At 45.5% G+C, this 17864-nt stretch overlaps 1 protein-coding gene across 5 annotated transcripts in view; it reads left to right on the top strand.

Moving 5' to 3' along the window:
- Nucleotides 1-17864, top strand: part of ADGRG6 (adhesion G protein-coupled receptor G6) — a 233546-nt gene that overhangs the window by 200294 nt on the left and 15388 nt on the right. For all 5 annotated transcript variants that reach the window (XM_073557709.1, XM_073557708.1, XM_073557706.1 and 2 more), the window contains 2 exons: nucleotides 14321-14448; nucleotides 16522-16790. In XM_073557709.1, coding sequence (XP_073413810.1) covers nucleotides 14321-14448; nucleotides 16522-16790 — 397 coding nt within the window. The remainder of the gene's footprint in view (nucleotides 1-14320; nucleotides 14449-16521; nucleotides 16791-17864) is intronic.

The following is a 17864-nucleotide window of genomic DNA, read 5'->3' as shown; positions in this document are numbered from 1 at the left end:
CGGTCAGTTAATCCCCTGATGTGTGTATGGGAATGTGGACAGAGCAGGCGACATTGCCGGACACACATCAGGGGATTAACTGACCGGACTGAACACCTGTAACACAGGAACAAATGTGGATTGTGCAGACGCCACTTCGGAGCTGTAACTGGCGGGGTTGGAGGACAGGGGAAATACGAATATCAGTGATACTCGTATTTCCCCTGTCCTCCAACCCCGCCAGTTACAGCTCCGAAGTGGCGTCTGCACAATCCACACTTGTTCCTGTGTTACAGGTGTTCAGTCCAGTCAGTTAATCCCCTGATGTGTGTCCGGCAATGTCGCCTGCTCTGTCCACATTCCCATAACTAGTTATGGGAATGTGGACAGAGCAGGCGACATTGCCGGACACACATCAGGGGATTAACTGACCGGACTGAATATCAGTGATACTCGTATTTCCCCTGTCCTCCAACCCCGCCAGTTACAGCTCTGAAGTGGCGTCTGCACAATCCACACTTGTTCCTGTGTTACAGGTGTTCAGTCAGGTCAGTTAATCCCCTGATGTGTGTCCGGCAATGTCGCCTGCTCTGTCCACATTCCCATAACTAGTTATGGGAATGTGGACAGAGCAGGCGACATTGCCGGACACACATCAGGGGATTAACTGACCGGACTGAACACCTGTAACACAGGAACAAGTGTGGATTGTGCAGACGCCACTTCGGAGCTGTAACTGGCAGGGTTGGAGGACAGGGGAAATACGAGAGACAGTGGAGCCACAGGCCTAATTGGAGCACGGTTAAAAATCAGTAGTGGTACGACTGTGTAGGCAGCAGGAGACTTTGCCATCCACACAGCAGGGGATCAGCTGACATTACTGAACCCCACTGAGACACGGGAGCAAGTGTCTCTTTCCGTGTGGACGGCACTTCCGAGCTACAACTGGCTGTGCTGAAGCCCAGGAAATAGGAGGGTGTAGGCAGAGGCCTACTGTATTTGGAATGCGGAGACAGCAGGAGAGACTGCCATCTCCACAGCAGGGGAACAGCTGGCAGTGCTGAACCCCACTAACACTCGAACGAATGTGTTTGGCTCTGTGGAGATGACACTTCTGAACACCAACTGACGCTGTTGGAGTCCAGGATCAGGCGTGGAGCAGGCTGGGGCCTACTGGATTTTGGCAGGTGTAGGCAGCAGGAGACTTGCCATCTCCACAGCAGGGGAACAGCTGGCAGTGCTGAACCCCACTAACACTCGAACGAATGTGTTTGGCTCTGTGGAGATGACACTTCTGAACACCAACTGACGCTGTTGGAGCCCAGGATCAGGCGTGGAGCAGGCTGGGGCCTACTGGATTTTGGCAGGTGTAGGCAGCAGGAGACTTGCCATCTCCACAGCAGGGGAACAGCTGGCAGTGCTGAACCCCACTAACACTTAAACGAATGTGTTTGGCTCTGTGGAGATGACACTTCTGAACACCAACTGACGCTGTTGGAGCCCAGGATCAGGCGTGGAGCAGGCTGGGGCCTACTGGATTTTGGCAGGTGTAGGCAGCAGGAGACTTGCCATCTCCACAGCAGGGGAACAGCTGGCAGTGCTGAACCCCACTAACACTCGAACGAATGTGTTTGGCTCTGTGGAGACGACACTTCTGAACACCAACTGACACTGTTGGAGCCCAGGATTAGGCGAGGAGCAGGCTGGGGCCTGTTGCTTTTGGCAGGTGAAGGCAGCAGGAGACTTGCCATCTCCACAGCAGGTGAACAGCTGGCAGTGCTGAACCCCACTAACACTCGAACGAATGTGTTTGGCTCTGTGGAGATGACACTTCTGAACACCAACTGACGCTGTTGGAGCCCAGGATCAGGCGTGGAGCAGGCTGGGGCCTACTGGATTTTGGCAGGTGTAGGCAGCAGGAGACTTGCCATCTCCACAGCACGGGAACAGCTGGCAGTGCTGAACCCCACTAACACTCGAACGAATGTGTTTGGCTCTGTGGAGATGACACTTCTGAACACCAACTGACGCTGTTGGAGCCCAGGATCAGGCGTGGAGCAGGCTGGGGCCTACTGGATTTTGGCAGGTGTAGGCAGCAGGAGACTTGCCATCTCCACAGCAGGGGAACAGCTGGCAGTGCTGAACCCCACTAACACTCGAACGAATGTGTTTGGCTCTGTGGAGATGACACTTCTGAACACCAACTGACACTGTTGGAGCCCAGGATTACGCATGCCGCATGCAGAGGCCAATGGGCAGCGGTTTTTATGGAGGTTGTTGACTACTACTGATTCTAACCATGCTCCACTTAGGCCTCTGGCTCCACTGTCTCTACTATTTACCCTGGCCTCCAACCCCGCCAGCTACATCTCTGAAGTGGCGTCAGCACAATCTACACTTGTTCCTGTGTTACTGGTGCTCAGTCCCGTCAGTTGATCCCCTGATGTTTGTCCAGCAAGTTCGCCAGCTCTGTCCTCATTCCCACTACTGGTTATGGGAATGTGGATAGAGCAGGAGACCTTGCCGGACACACACACATCAGGGGATAAACTGATGGGACTGAGCCACAGGAACACAGGAACAAGTGTAGATTGTGCTGACGCCACTTCAGAGATGTAGATGGCGGGGTTGGAGGTCAGGGGAAATAGTAGAGACAGTGGAGCCAGAGACCTAAGTTGGGCACGGTTAAAAATCAGTAGTGGTTTGAATGTTGATGGAGCTGGTGACTTTGCCGTCCACACAGCAGGGGATCAGCTGGCGTTACTGAACCCCACTAACACAGGAGCTAGTGTGTTTCTCTGTGCAGATGACACATCTGAGCGACAACTGGCTGTGTTGAAGCACAGGGACTATAGTTCAGGTGGTAGAAAAATGAACACACCAGCAGACCTGGATACAGTTGCCAACCACTAATTTAGTCTGTAAGAGGAATGGCAAAGTCTTTGGAGATCCAGGCCTTGTTCATTTTCAGAAAAGTCAGCCGGTCAACATTATCGGAAGATAGTCGCGTGCGATGGTCTGTTAGTACACCACCTGCGGCACTAAAGACACGTTCCGATAATACACTGGCAGCAGGGCAAGCCAGCACCTCCAATGCATACTGGCTAAGCTCTGGCCATGTATCCAGCTTAGAGACCCAAAACTTGAAGGGGGAAGAGCCATCTGGGAGTACAGTGACAGGGCAAGACATGTAGTCTGACACCATCTGACGGAAGCGTTGCCTCCTGCTGACTCGAGGCGTCGCTGATGGTGTAGACAATTGTGGTGGACACACAAAACTTTGCCACATTTGGGCCATAGTGGTCTTGCCTTGTGCTGCGGCGCTGCCTCTGCTCCCTCTTTGTGCAGAGTTTCCTCCACTGCCTCGACGCACAGAGCTGCTTTGTAAAGCACTAGCAACAATGCTGTCGGGTGGAATGGAAAACATTATGGACTGCACCAGTGACTCTTCGTACTCCCGCAGTTTACGCTCCCGGTTCAACGTTGGTATGAGCCTTTGTACGCTGTCCCGGTAGCGAGGATCTAGGAGGGTGTACACCCAATAATCAGCCGAGACGAGAATGTGGGCGATGCGGCGGTCGTTTCTCAGGCACTGCAGCATGAAATCAACCATGTGCTGCAGACTCCCAACTGCCAAAGAACCGCTGTCCCCTGTTTGAGGCGTGACCTCGGCCTGCTCTGCATCACCCCACCCTCGCTGTACATACTGAGTAGAGGTTTGTGTACCTCCCTCCTCTGGAGAGATGTCTTCCTCCTCCATCGACTCCTCCTCATCCTCCTCACAAAGTGTCCCCTGCCTAGGCCTTTGTGAGGAAACACGTAGCGCAGACTGTCCAGAAGCAGATGGCATTTGGGACTCCTCATCCTCCACCTCTTCCGAAACCTCATCCCTTAGTGCTTGCAGTGTTTGTTGAAGCAGGCAGATAAGGGGGACAGTCATGCTGACTAGTGCATCATCTGCACTCGCCATCCGCGTGGATTCATCGAAGGCACGCAAAACGAGGCAGATGTCCTTCATAGAGGCCCACTCAATGGTGCTGAAGTGTGAACGGCGCACAGTGCGACTTGTTTGCGCCTGATGCAGCTGGTACTCCATGACTGCTGCCTGCTGCTCACACAACTGCTCCAACATATGTAACGTTGAATTCCACCGGGTGGGTAGGTCACATATGATGCGATGTTCCAGAAGGCCAAATCGTCGCTGCAGAGCAGCGAGGCGTGATCTTGCCGTGCTGGAACGCCGCAAGTGAGCGCACTCTATGCGGACCTTGTGCAACAGTGCATCAAGATCCGGATAGTCCCTCAGAAAGCTCTGCACGACCAAGTTAAGCACATGTGCCAGACATGGGATGTGTGTGAGGTTGCCTAGGCCAAGAGCTGCCACCAGATTTCGGCCATTGTCACACACTACCAAGCCCGGCTGGAGATTCGCTGGCCCAAACCACACATCGCTCTCCAGCTTGATAGCATTCCAGAGATCCTGCGCTGTGTGGCTTCGATTCCCCAAAGAAATTAATTTGAGTACAGCCTGTTGACGTTTGGCCACGGCTGTGCTCATATCGGTCGTAACAGGCTCCTGCTCTGCTGTTTCTGAGGAACTTGAGTAGGAGGAGGAGTCTATGTGTACAGACTGGAGTCCTGCAATCCGTGGCGTTGGAAGAACACGTACAGCGCCACTCTCCAGATCTGTACCCGGCTCCACAACATTGACCCAGTGGGCAGTGAGGGAAAGGTATCGTCCCTGTCCATGGTTACTGGTCCACGCATCGGTGGTCAGGTGGACCTTGCTTCTAACGGCGTTTAGTAGCGCATGTTTTATTTTGCCCTCAACATGTTTCTGCAGGGCAGGGACGGCTCGCCTGCTGAAATAAAAGCGACTGGGCACGTTGTATTGGGGGACTGCCAATGCCATTAAGTCCCGGAAGGTGTCAGTGTCCACCAGCCTGAATGACAGCATTTCAACTGCCAGAAGTTTGGCAATGCCAGCATTCAGAGACTGTGCTCGGGGATGGTTTGCCGAGTAAGGGCGCCTTTTATCCCATGCCTGTGCTACCGATGGCTGTGATGGATGGGAACGTGCTGCTATGGGTGGAATCTGACAGGGTCTCCGGACAACAGTGGCAGAGGTTCTTCCTTGGCGATCCTGTGAGGAAGCCGAACCAGCAGTGTGTGAGCTGGAGGAAGAGGCCCCAACACGAACTGAAGAGGTGGTAGGTGGTGCTGTACGTTGGCCTACGTCTTCAGGGTGTCTCTGCAACTCCAACTCGTGCTTGGTGCGCACATGTTTCCACATATTTGTGGTATTGAGGTTGCTGACATTTCTCCCTCTTTTGACTATCTGATGACACAGCTTGCATTTGACAAAGCAAATGTCATCTGCAACTGTGTCAAAAAAGGACCACGCACTGCAACTCTTGGGAGCGCCCGTTTTGCCTTTGGAATGAGGAATGCTCCTAACGGGTGCCGAAGTGGAGGGTACAGGCAACCAAGTCTTCCCCCTCCCTCTGCCTCCTGTTTTGGCCGGTAGGGGAATCTCTTCCTCCGAGCTGCTCCCACCACCTTCCTGTTCCTCACGCCATGATGGGTCAAGGACTTCATCATCTTCCCTCCCCTCTTCAAACAGCTGCTTCTCCGGGGTTGTCTCGCCAGCACCGTACGCACCAGAAAGTGGCAACTGAGTCTCGTCATCATCTGATGCGTACTGAGGTGTGCTGACCATAGGCACTGGCCCACTCGCCTCTTCAGATTCAGAGGGACAAAGAAGTTGCGCATCACTGCATACTCCCTCTTCTTCACATTCAGGAATGCTGCTTGGCTGGCCCCCTCTTTCCAAGCCAACAGATTCCGAGAACAGAAGTAGAGACTGTGATGGCTCCTGTCCATGTCTCTCTGACTGCCTGGGCACTTTACCAGGTGGTGAAGAGACAGATGGTTGCTCTTCGGTGCTCTGGTCCTGAGAGGCTGTGGAAGTAATTGAAGTCGATGCGTTAGCTGCCATCCATCCGACAGCGGCTTAGAATCATAGAATCGTAGCGTTGGAAGGGACCTCCTGGGCCATCTGGTCCAACCCCCTGCTCAAAGCAGGATTCGCTAAATCATCCCAGTCAGATGTCTGTCCAGCCTCTGTTTGAAGACTTCCATTGAAGGAGAACTCACCACTTCTCGTGGCAGCCTGTTCCACTCATTGATCACTATAACTGTCAAAAAGTTTTTTCTAATATCTAATCTGTGTCTCCTCCCATTCAGTTTCATCCCATTGCTTCTAGTCTTTCCTTGTGCAAATGAGAATAAAGTTGATCCTTCTACAATGTGACAGCCCTTTAGATATTTGTAGACAGCAATTAAGTCTCCTCTCAGTCTTCTCTTTTGCAAACTAAACATTCCCAAATCCTGCAACCTTTCCTCATAAGACAGGGTTTGCAGACCGGTCACCATTCTGGTCGCTCTTTTCTGAACTTGCTCCAGTTTGTTGATGTCTTTTTTAAAATGTGGTGCCCAAAACTGGACACAATATTCCAGATGAGGTCTGACCAAAGAGGAGTAGAGGGAAATAATGACTTCACGTGATCTAGACTGTATGCTTCTGTTAATACATCCTAGAACTGCATTTGCCTTTTTTGCTGCTGCATCACACTGTTGACTCATATTCAGTCTGTGATCTATTAGTATACCCAAGTCTTTTTCACATGTGCTGTCACTTAGCCCTATTCCTCCCATTCTATATATGCTTTTTTCATTTTTATTGCCCAGATGTAGTACTTTGCATTTCTCCCTGTTAAAAACCATTCTGTTAGTTACTGCCCACTTCTCCAGTTTATTTAAATCTTTTTGAATCCTCTCTCTCTCTTCTCTAGTATTAGCTATCCCTCCTAGCTTTGTGTCATCAGCAAATTTAATCAGTTTACCCTCAATTCCTTCATCTAAATCGTTGATAAAGATGTTGAACAATACAGGGCCCAGGACAGAGCCCTGTGGTACCCCACTTGAGACATTCTTCCAACTGGATGTGCAGCCATTTACGACCACTCTTTGGGTCCGATCACTAAGCCAGCTATGAATCCACCTAACAGTTGCCTTGTCCATTCCATACTTAGTCATTTTTTCAATAAGGATTGTATGAGAGACTTTGTCAAATGCTTTGCTGAAGTCAAGATATACTATATCTACAGCATTTCCTTGATCCACCCAATCAGTGATACCGTCATAGAAGGAAATTAAGTTAGTCTGACATGACTTATTAGTTACAATCCCATGCTGACTCTGTTTGATCACTTCATTCTTATCCAGGTATTGACTTACATGTTGTTTAATAATTTCTTCAAAGATCTTTCCTGGTATAGAAGTCAGACTCACTGGCCTATAGTTGCCTGGGTCCACCTTCTTCCCCTTTTTGAAGATAGGAACAACATTTGCTCTTCTCCAGTCTTCTGGCACTTCTCCTGTTCTCCAAGAATTTTCAAAGATTATGGAGAGTGGTTCAGAAATTTCTTCTGCTATCTCCTTCAGTACTCTGGGGTGTAATTCATCTGGACCTGGAGACTTGAATTCATTTAGGTTAGCTAAGTGTTTCCTCACTATCTTTCTGTTTATAGATATCCTGGATTCTTCTATTCCCTTAATAGGACAGTGAATAACAGTTGGTGTTACATTTCCTTTCTGAGAGAAAACAGATGCAAAATAGGAATTTAAAAGTTCAGCCTTCTCAACATCCTGTCTTACCATTTCATCATTTTCATCCTGTAAATGATGAAATGGTAAGATGGCTTCAATTTGTTCCTCCCGCAGCAGTGGGGTACGTTGAGGTCCTACAAAGCTGCGCATAAAGGACTGTTGCCTGCTAAAACTGGGGGATGCTGATCCACTGGTGCCCGCAGCAGGCCCAGAATCCCCACGTCCTCTACCTGCAGAATCCCCACGTCCTCTCCCTGCAGAATCCCCACGTCCTCTCCCTGCTGAAACTCCACGCCCACGCCCACGCGCCTTACTCCCTGCCTTCTTCATCTTGCCAGACTGCTTAAGATAGGCAGAAAAGTACAAAGGGGGGCCTTAGTGTGCTTATTCCTGAACAGCTGGTTACAGGTACAAGAAACACTAATTTTATGAAGTGTGTGTGTGTGGACTACACTTTAATAGGAGCTGATGTAGCCTACACAAGTTCCAAATGTAGTGTTTGGTGAACTTTTTTTGTGGTTTCTTTGTTGGAAACAAACTCAAAGTATGTGAACAAAGAATTGAAACTGATAGTATCACCAACTTTTTGGAGCTATTACAATGCAGGCAGGTAACCTACAATGCCAAAGATGAGGCTCCAAAAAAATTGGGTAATACTAATCTGGCTGCGCCGGCAGGGCACAAGCCAGAAAAAAAGGCTCCTCTATCTACTCCTATATAGTGTTTGCAACCAACCAATGTTGATGGATACGGATGGATGCACACTAATAGGAGAAGAAAAAATGAGCTGCACTCAAAGACAAATATGTGTGAGGCAGTGACGCACGTTGAGCGTCCTACAACCAGACGTAGCTGCAGGACACTCTACTCTGCGTGAGCTGCACTCACACACAGTCAGAGACCTCTCAGACAGCCGTGAACAGTGCAGCTAAGTGGGCACTGGCACTGACAGCCTGCAGAAAGGCTCCGCTGTGTACTCCTATATAGTGTTTGCAACCACCGTAGATGGAGACGGATGGATGCACACTAATAGAAGAAAAAATGAGCTGCAATAAAAGAAAAATGTGTGAGGCAGTGACACGCTGAGCGTCCTACAACCAGACGTAGCTGCAGGACACACTACTCAGCGTGAGCTGCACTCACACACAGTCAGAGACCTCTCAGACAGCCGTGAACAGTGCAGCAAAGTGGACACTAGCACTGAAAGGCTGCAGAAAGGCTCCGCTGTCTACTACTAGTGTTTGCAACCAACGTATATGGATACGGATGGAAGCACACTAGATTGAAATTATGTAAAAAATGCAGCTCAAAAATTAAAAGATGTATGAGGCAGCAGTGATCACACTGGGTGGCCTACAGCCTGACGTGGCTGCAGGACCCACTCCACAGCGTGAGCTGCACTCACACAGCCCTTGCAGACAGCTGTGAACACTGCTGCTAGGGCAAAGAAGGCTACAGTGGTGGTTTATGTAGCCTGGGTAAAGCACTAGATGTTTGGTGGAATCGCTATTTCTAACTGTCCCTCACAGTCTTCTACAGCAGCCTGTCCCTAACTGAATTCACAGCAGAGTGAACCAGAAATGGCGGCTGCGGTGGCTTTTATAGTGCATCATGACATCATTTCGGCAGCCAATCACAGCCATGCCAATAGTTAACATGCCTACATGCCTAACAGGATGTGCCCACACTTCGGAGGATTCCCATTGGCTTAATCAAAGCAAGCAGGCTCATAGCATGATGGGAACTTCCGATTCCGGAATCCGATATGACAAAAGTATCGGAAGTCAGTATCGGAATTCCGATACCGCTAATTTCGGCCGATACCCGATACTTGCGGTATCGGAATGCTCAACACTACCACCAATATAACAGATTTATTTTGAATATTTTGCACCATTTTGGATTTTATTGCACATTTTGATGCTATTTTTTTTACCAGTTGTTTGTGTTTGAAAGATTTTGCACATGTATGTGTATATGTATGTGAGTGTATGTGTGTAGTATGTATATATGTAAGTATATGGTACATGCCTGTATATGTATGTTTTATGTATATCTGTGTTGGTCTGCGTGTGCATATATGTGTGTATGTAACATAGTAACATAATTATTAAGGTTGAAGGAAGACTTTAAGTCCATCTAGTTCAACCCATATCCTATCCTAACTTGCCCTAACATGTTTATCCATGTTGTGTGCGGGTATATATGTGTATGTGTGTGTTTGCATGTTTGTAAACATGGTAAATGATAAATAGTGTATGTAGGTCTGTGTATATGTGTGTATATGCTGTGTGTATGTATGTCGCTGGGGTAAGTGTGTATTTATGTGAGCCTGTGGTACATGGGTGTTTATGTATGTACATTTTATGTTTATCTGTGTGTCTGTGTGTGTATATATTTGTTTGTGTGTATATGTGTGTTTGCATGTGTGTAAACATAATAAATGATAAATAGTTTGTGTACATTTGTCTGTATGTGTATGTGTTATGAAAGGGAAACCGAGGAGGAAAAACAAGACAACAAGCTAAGTCTCAGAAAACCAGAGAAGTTGGTAACTATGCAGATTGCAGATCCCTGATCTTAGCCGCACAACTAGCAGCAGTTGTGGAGCGTTCCTACGTTGGTCCTAGACGCCTCGTCACAACCGGAGAACTACATAAGCCTAAAGCAGGAAAAGAGGAAAACTAACTGCCCCAGAGCAGACCCCAAAGGAAAGACAGCCTCCCACATGTATTGACGGTGAAACAAGATGAAAATACAAACAAAGGCAGGAAAATAGGCTGAGCAAACGATGGGGCCCGGCTAAGTAAAAAGGACAGAAAAGGAAAGACACTGTCTGCAATCTGCCAAAAGCAACCTACAAAAATATTGTCCAACACTTCTGATAGCAAAATTAACCCTGAAGTCACTAGACTTCTAAACCTATATCAGCACTCTGAAATATTCTGAGACAGAGCAAAAAAGAGGCCAATCTAATAAGGGACAAAAAGAAGATTGGCAAAATCTGATTAATAGGAGTGGAATTTCAGCATAGCCCCAGCAGGGGCAGGCTGATTACACAACAAACTGAATTGACCAACAAGCGCAAGTGTGAACATTAGCAAAAAACAAACTTAACTTGAGAAGACTGGAAGAGAGCTGAAGTCCAGGACCTGAGAAGCAGACTGAATCACCAGCACCCAGATAGGGCGTCGGCTGTCTTATATCCAGTCTGATACTCCAGAGATCCAATCGTTATCTTCCTCATCAGGTGGCAGATCACTACCACTTAAACCAAGCGCACTACCTCCTGTCACCACCAGAGGGAGAAGGAAGGGGAACTCTCAACTGGTGGAGCAGAAAATGAGTTCATGAAATGTATGTATGTCTATGTCTGTTTGTGTGTATGTACTGTATGTATGTGTCTGTGTATATGTACTTTATGTATGTACAGTGACTTGCGAAAGTATTCAGCCCCCTGGAACTTTTCAACCTTTTCCCACATATCATGCTTCAAACATAAAGATACCAAATGTAAATTTTTGGTGAATAATCAGCAACAAGTGGGACACAATTGTGAAGTTTAACAAAATTTTATTGGTTATTTTAAATTTTTGGGGAAATACAAAAACTGAAAAGTGGGGCGTGCAATATTATTCGACCCCTTTAACTTAATGTTTTGTTGCACCACCTTTTGCTGCGATTACAGCTGCAAGTCGCTTGGGGTATGTCTCTATCAGTTTTGTACATCGAGAGACGGAAATTCTTGCCCATTCTTCCATGGCAAACAGCTCGAGCTCAGTGAGGTTGGATGGAGATCGTTTGTGAACAGCAGATCTCAGCTCTTTCCACAGATTCTCGATTGGATTCTGGTCTGGACTTTGACTTGGTCATTCTAACACCTGGATACATTTATTTGTGAACCATTCCATTGTAGATTTTGCTTTATGTTTGGGATCATTGTCTTGTTGAAAGAAAAATCTCCGTCCCAGTCTCTGGTCTTTTGCAGACTCCCAACAGGTTTTCTTCAAGAATGGTCCTGTATTTGGCTCCATCCATCTTCCCATCAATTTTAACCATCTTCCCTGTCCCTGATGAAGAAAAGCAGGCCCAAACCATGATGCTGCCACCACCATGTTTGACAGTGGAGATGGTGTGTTAAGGGTGATGAGCTGTGTTGCCTTTATGCCAAAAATATCGTTTGGCATTGTTGCCAAAAAGTTCGATTTTGGTTTCATCTGACCAGAGCACCTTCTTCCGCATGTTTGGTGTGTCTCCCATGTGGCTTGTTGCAAACTTTAAACAACAGTTTTTATGGATAACTTTGAGAAATGGCTTTCTTCTTGCCACTCTTCCATAAAGGCCAGATTTGTGCAGTGTACGACTGATTGTTGTCCTATGGACAGACTGTCCCACCTCAGCTGTAGATCTCTGCAGTTCATCCAGAGTGATCATGGGCCTCTTGGCTGTATCTCTGATCAGTCTTCTCCTTGTTTGAGATGAAAGTTTAGAGGGACGGTCGGGTCTTGGTAGATTTGCAGTAGTATGATACTCCTTCCATTTCAATATGATCACTTGCACAGTGCTCCTTCGGATGTTTAGAGTTTTGGAAATCATTTTGTATCCAAATCTGGCTTTAAACTTCTCCACAACACTATCACGGACCTGCCTATTGTGTTCCTTGGTCTTCATGATGCTCTCTGTGCTTCAAACAGAACCCTAAGACTATCACAGAGCAGGTGCATTTATACGGAGACTTGATTACACACAGGTGGATTATATTTATCATCATTAGTCATTTAGGACAACATTGGATCATTCAGGGATCCACAATGAACTTCTGGAGTGAGTTTGCTGCACTGAAAGTAAAGGGGCCGAATAATATTGCACGCCCCACTTTTCAGTTTTTGCATTTCCACAAAAATTTAAAATAACCAATACATTTCTTCATCTTCACAATTGTGTTCCACTTTTTGTTGATTCTTTACCAAAAATTTACATTTGGTGTCTTTATTAGAGTTGAGCGACTTTGGTCAAATGTCATCCGCTCAATGCCGACTTTTATTTCCCATTGACTTGCATTGGGGTCGGGTTTCGGACGAAACTCCGACTTTTTTTGCCCTAGTCAGACCAGTTTCATCTGAAACAAATCATGAAACCCGATCTGACCAAAGTCGCTCAACTCTAATCTTTATGTTTGAAGGATGATATGTGGGAAAAGGTTGAAAAGTTCCAGGGTGCCGAATACTTTCACAAGGCACTGTATGCGTCACGATCCATTTTTGGATCTGTGGCAGATCCGGGCTCATATATAACCTTTTTTTTCTTTCAAGCCTCTGGCTTAATGTTAGTTTTTGCCGCCGGTGTAACTACAACCTTAGTTGCTCTGCTGGTGGGTTTTTGCCCCCGGTGGCTGCTGGGGTTACTACACATTTAAATTAGCCAGCAGGTGTTACCACCCCCCCTCCTTCCTATAAAAGGTTGTCAGGTGCTCTGGATCACTGTTGGTTATACTGGTCATTCCCTAACCAACCTTGGAGGAGAGAGGAGCTATTTGGAGCAGTGCTGTTGCACTGGTGTTTCAGCTGAAGCTGTGACTGCGTGCCATACGCTGCTGCCTAAGGAGCATTGGCAGCAGAGAAAGCTAAGTGTTGTTCATTTTTCCCTGTCTTGTTATTTTCCTTGGTGTTTATTAGTACAGCGGTGGGACCAGTGCCCGCACCAGCCAGTTCCCTAATAAGGGATAGGTGCAGGGCTAGTGAGGGATGGAGGTATCCTGGTCGGCGACAGGTTGAAAGAACCTGTATAGGGAACGTTAGGAGTGTTCAGGGAAACAGCCTCAGGAGAATACAGGAGGTGTCCACGTCCCCATTCCCTATTATAGGGCCCACCATTGTAATTGTGTCCCCAGTGTCCCCTTGTTTGTCATGTTTTAGTTACCGACTAAAACCGACCGGCGGTGACCGACCGGCGGGTCGCGTCACACAGGGCAAGTCACTTTGTGACAATATCACCAACCCATTTTTTCTGGTGAGTTATGACCCAAATACAGGCCTTGGTCCAACTCCTTCAGCCCCTCACTGATGAGATTAGGGTGCTGCATGGTGAGGTGGTGCAGCAGCTGCAGCAGTTGGTGGGGTTTGGGGCCTTGGTTCAGGTACAGGTTCAACCAGAACCCAAGATATCTCTCCCTGACAGGTTTTCTTGGAGGGAGAGATAAATTCTTGTTTTTTCAGGGGGCCTGCAAGTTATACTTCAGGCTCCGTCCTCGTTCTTCAGGGAGTGAGGAACAATGGGTGGGAATCATTATGTCCCTTCATAAGGGTGATCCCCAATCCTGGGCCTTCTCGCTGCCGGTCGATTTACCATCTCTACGATCTGTGGACGAGTTTTTTGCAGCATTGGCGCTGATGTATGGAGATCCTGATGGCGTCTCCCTGGCGGAAACCCGACTCCGTAAGATCAAGTAGGGAGGCTGGCCTGCTGAGGAGTACTGCTCAGAGTTTAGGAGGTGGGCCACTGACACGCAGTGGAATGACCCTGCACTTAGCAGGTCGTGTCACACAGGGCAAGTCACTTCGTGACAGTATGTATGTTTGCATTGTAAATGTTTTTGCATTAATGTTTTTAAATAATAAAATATTGTGCAAGAAAAATGTATTTATGTACCACATATATTTATCTTCTGCAGGACCTTCAGAGAACTCAACAATATATAGACCCTCAGAATACAAAAATACTTACGTTCATTACATATATTGGCTGTGGGATATCTGCCATTTGTACAGCTGCCACACTTCTAACTTACATTGCATTTGAGTAAGTATATTTATCCAAACATTGTGACATTTATTATTATTTTTTTTATATAAATGTAAAAACAATTAATCAAATGGAAATGGAAAAGTTAATCATTTAGATCCACTGATAATAGGGTCATTGTTAAAATTTGGGAGCACCAGTCTTTCAGACAGAATCAAAATAACCAAGACTGAGGAATAAACATTATAAATTAAATATGTGTATATTATATTAAATCTAAAAGGGCAGGACGTGTAAAGTTGTCAAAGATGTGCAACGCCACAAAAATTCTCCTCCACATCACTGTGCAGGAGTTTGGATTTTGATGTATTTGCTGCCTCATTTGGAAACAATTTATTTATGTCACTCTGTGAATATATATGTGGTTACTTACAATAAGTAACGTAAAGGAAGCCTTACTGAAACAGAAGAAAGACAATAGTGAGGGTGTAGTTTTGTATGCTGAAATTCCAATAATGTACAATTCTAACAATTTACAAAATGTTTTGCAAATGCAATTAGTTATACAAAATTTTATGTAGTGTTTAGTGATGAGCGAGTATACTCATTGCACGAGTTTTCCCGAGCATGTTCAGGTGTCCTCCAAGTATTTTGGCATGCTCGGAGATTTAGTTTTCGTTGTCTCAGCTGCAAGATTTGCATCTGCTGGCCAGCCTGAATACATGTAAGGAATGCCTGTTAGGGAATCTCCATATGTATTCAGGCTGGCCAGCAGACACAAATCATGCAGCTGAGATGACGAAAACTAAATCTCCGAGCACTCCAAAATACTCGGAGGACACCCGAACATGCTCGAGAAAACCAGAGCAATGAGTATACTCACTCATCACTAGTAGCGTTTTAAACTAGGTTACCATGGCAATATTTGATTGCAGGCTCGGACTGGCCCACAGGAATCTGTTGATAGCCCCTGTGTAAGAGTGGGCCCTCAGCCCTACATCCCATACATGAGCAGTGCTTGGCACAGTACGGTTGGTGCACTACATTCAGGTAGAGCAGATAGTGTACTGCTGTGTGAGCATTTATAACCCGCCCATAAAACTGGGAGAACTCTTAGTCAAAGACAAGGGCCAGGTTCACAGGTTACTGAGAGAGTTCCCAGGAAAAAAAGTGTCTGAGGCAAGGGCAAAGTAGCAGACTAAGGCCACATTCACATATTCAGGATTTGGTCAGTGTTCTACCTCAGTATATCTAAGCCAAAGCCAGAAGGGGATAAAAAATGCAGAAGTTGCGAGTGATGTGTTTCTATTATACCTTTCCTCTGATTGTTCCGCACCTCATTTTGGCTTACACGTACTAAGGTAAAAATATTGACCAAATACTAAATGTGTGGTCGTGGCCTAATACAGGCAAATGTATGTGTCCTTTCATTCTAGGAAATTGCATAAATGTCTCCTCACCTGTTGAGTGAATAGGGGTTCAGCCCTCCACAAGCTTATCCTCCAATCAAAACTGCACAATTTTGTCGTAAATGTACATGCCATTCAAATATCTGGTCAATTTGTGGCCATTACTTACTAACTTACCCATTACAGGACATGTCATAAATGCTACCCCTGGGTTCACCACCTGTTGGGTGAATGGGGTCCAGCCCATCATGTCTGCATCCTCCATATAAAGTATTTCAGTGGAGATGCAACTGCACTCAAATACAGCTAGCTTTCCCTTCAAATGTATATTGAATGCTTTGGCTGAAAATTTTGAGAAAAAGGGTCAAGTAACATTTGCATATAGTTGTTTAGCTGGCTCCAAGAATTTATGTTACTCCTGGGCCTTTGGTACCTCAGTCTGATGCTCGTTGTAATGATAAAATTATTTCAGTACTGCTCATGCCATCTCATTGATTACCTACTAGAAATATGATTGGCAAATTGTAGCAATGATCAGACATCTTTCAATTGTAGCACAAACTTGCTGTAATGCTTCAATTTTGATGTGATTCATAAATGACCAAATGTTGAGTCCTAACCTCTTTGAATGGCGTAGTCAAGTTTCCGCCTCTTGCGAGCCACTATACTCCACACCCATCTGCTTTGTAAAATGTAACAATTTTTATTTTTTGTTCACCAGAAAAATCAGACGTGATTACCCTTCAAAAATTTTGATGAACTTGAGCACTGCTTTGCTTTTCCTGAACCTTTTCTTCCTCCTGGATGGCTGGTTGGCTTCCTTCGATATTAATGAGCTCTGCATAGCCGTGGCAGCAGTGCTTCATTTTTTTCTTTTAGCTTCATTCACTTGGATGGGATTAGAGGCTGTGCACATGTACATAGCACTTGTAAAAGTGTTCAATACGTATATCCGAAGATATATATTAAAATTCTGCATTATTGGTTGGGGTAAGTTATCTAGAAGACATTGTGTACCAGTATATTGATACTGACACCATAATTAAGTGTCACATGTGTTGTTATAACCAATGGAAATGCAAAATCAATCTTAGAATTTACCCAATGGAATATTTTTTACATGAATATAATTAATTGGAATATTTACCTCGTGGCAGACAAATTAAAATTGTACCTAGACATATTCAGCCCCTACAAGTTCAAATTGCATAGAGGCACTCTGTGTCCAGAAGTGATACCTTGTTATTAGGTTATTTGGAAAGGATTTCCTCCCTATTCCAATGAAATCTGAAATTTTCAATTTTATTAGTGAGAAATTTACATTTTTTTTAGCTGAATAAAATGTTATCATTTGCAGTAAAGACATTAATGAATATCTGCAAAATAAATTATAAAGGTTACAATTTAATTAATTAATTGCAACAATTAATGTAAGTGAAAATAACTATTTACTCTTCTGGGAATTTTGCAATCAGATGACACTTCCCTTACTAGAAAATAATCATATTAATGACATTAGGCATGAAGATTCTAAGAATTAGCCATCATTTTTCTTTTTGTGGGTCGATGTCTTTCATTTTAGACATATAGGCCCCTATTCGTCAATTCATCAAGACTGGTGATATCTACGCCAGTCTTACTGAGGTGGTGTGCTGGAGTCACAGACTCCTGATTCATTAAAGGTGCACTCTTCTTCATGAATCAGGAGCGTCTGACAGGGAAAGTGCGCCAGGGACTGGATAAAATTTCTAGTTAGAGGTGAGCCACAGGTCAACGAAGCTAGGTGAAGCTGGTGAAAATGTCTAAAGTTGCAAAGTTTTTGAGCAAAGTGATTTAAGACAGAATTTTGGCAAAATTGCTTTGATCAATTGGAGCCTTAATTTTTCTCTCTTCATCATTTGTTGGTATTCTTTTCAAATTACATGAGGAAAAAAACAGATTTTCATTTTCTTCCTTCTCATTCCTGTTTTATTATTATTAGGCTGTGCAATGTTTATACAATGCGATTATCTATCATTCAGTTTCCCTATTTATTAGAGGTTAATTTGATATATTGTATTATAG

This window comes from Dendrobates tinctorius, unplaced genomic scaffold (genome assembly GCF_039654945.1).
Source record: "Dendrobates tinctorius isolate UK_male_01 unplaced genomic scaffold, ASM3965494v1 ptg000250l, whole genome shotgun sequence".
NCBI lineage: Eukaryota > Metazoa > Chordata > Amphibia > Anura > Dendrobatidae > Dendrobates > Dendrobates tinctorius.
Note: the sequence above shows the minus strand (reverse complement) of the source record. Positions and strands in the feature narration are given on the sequence as shown.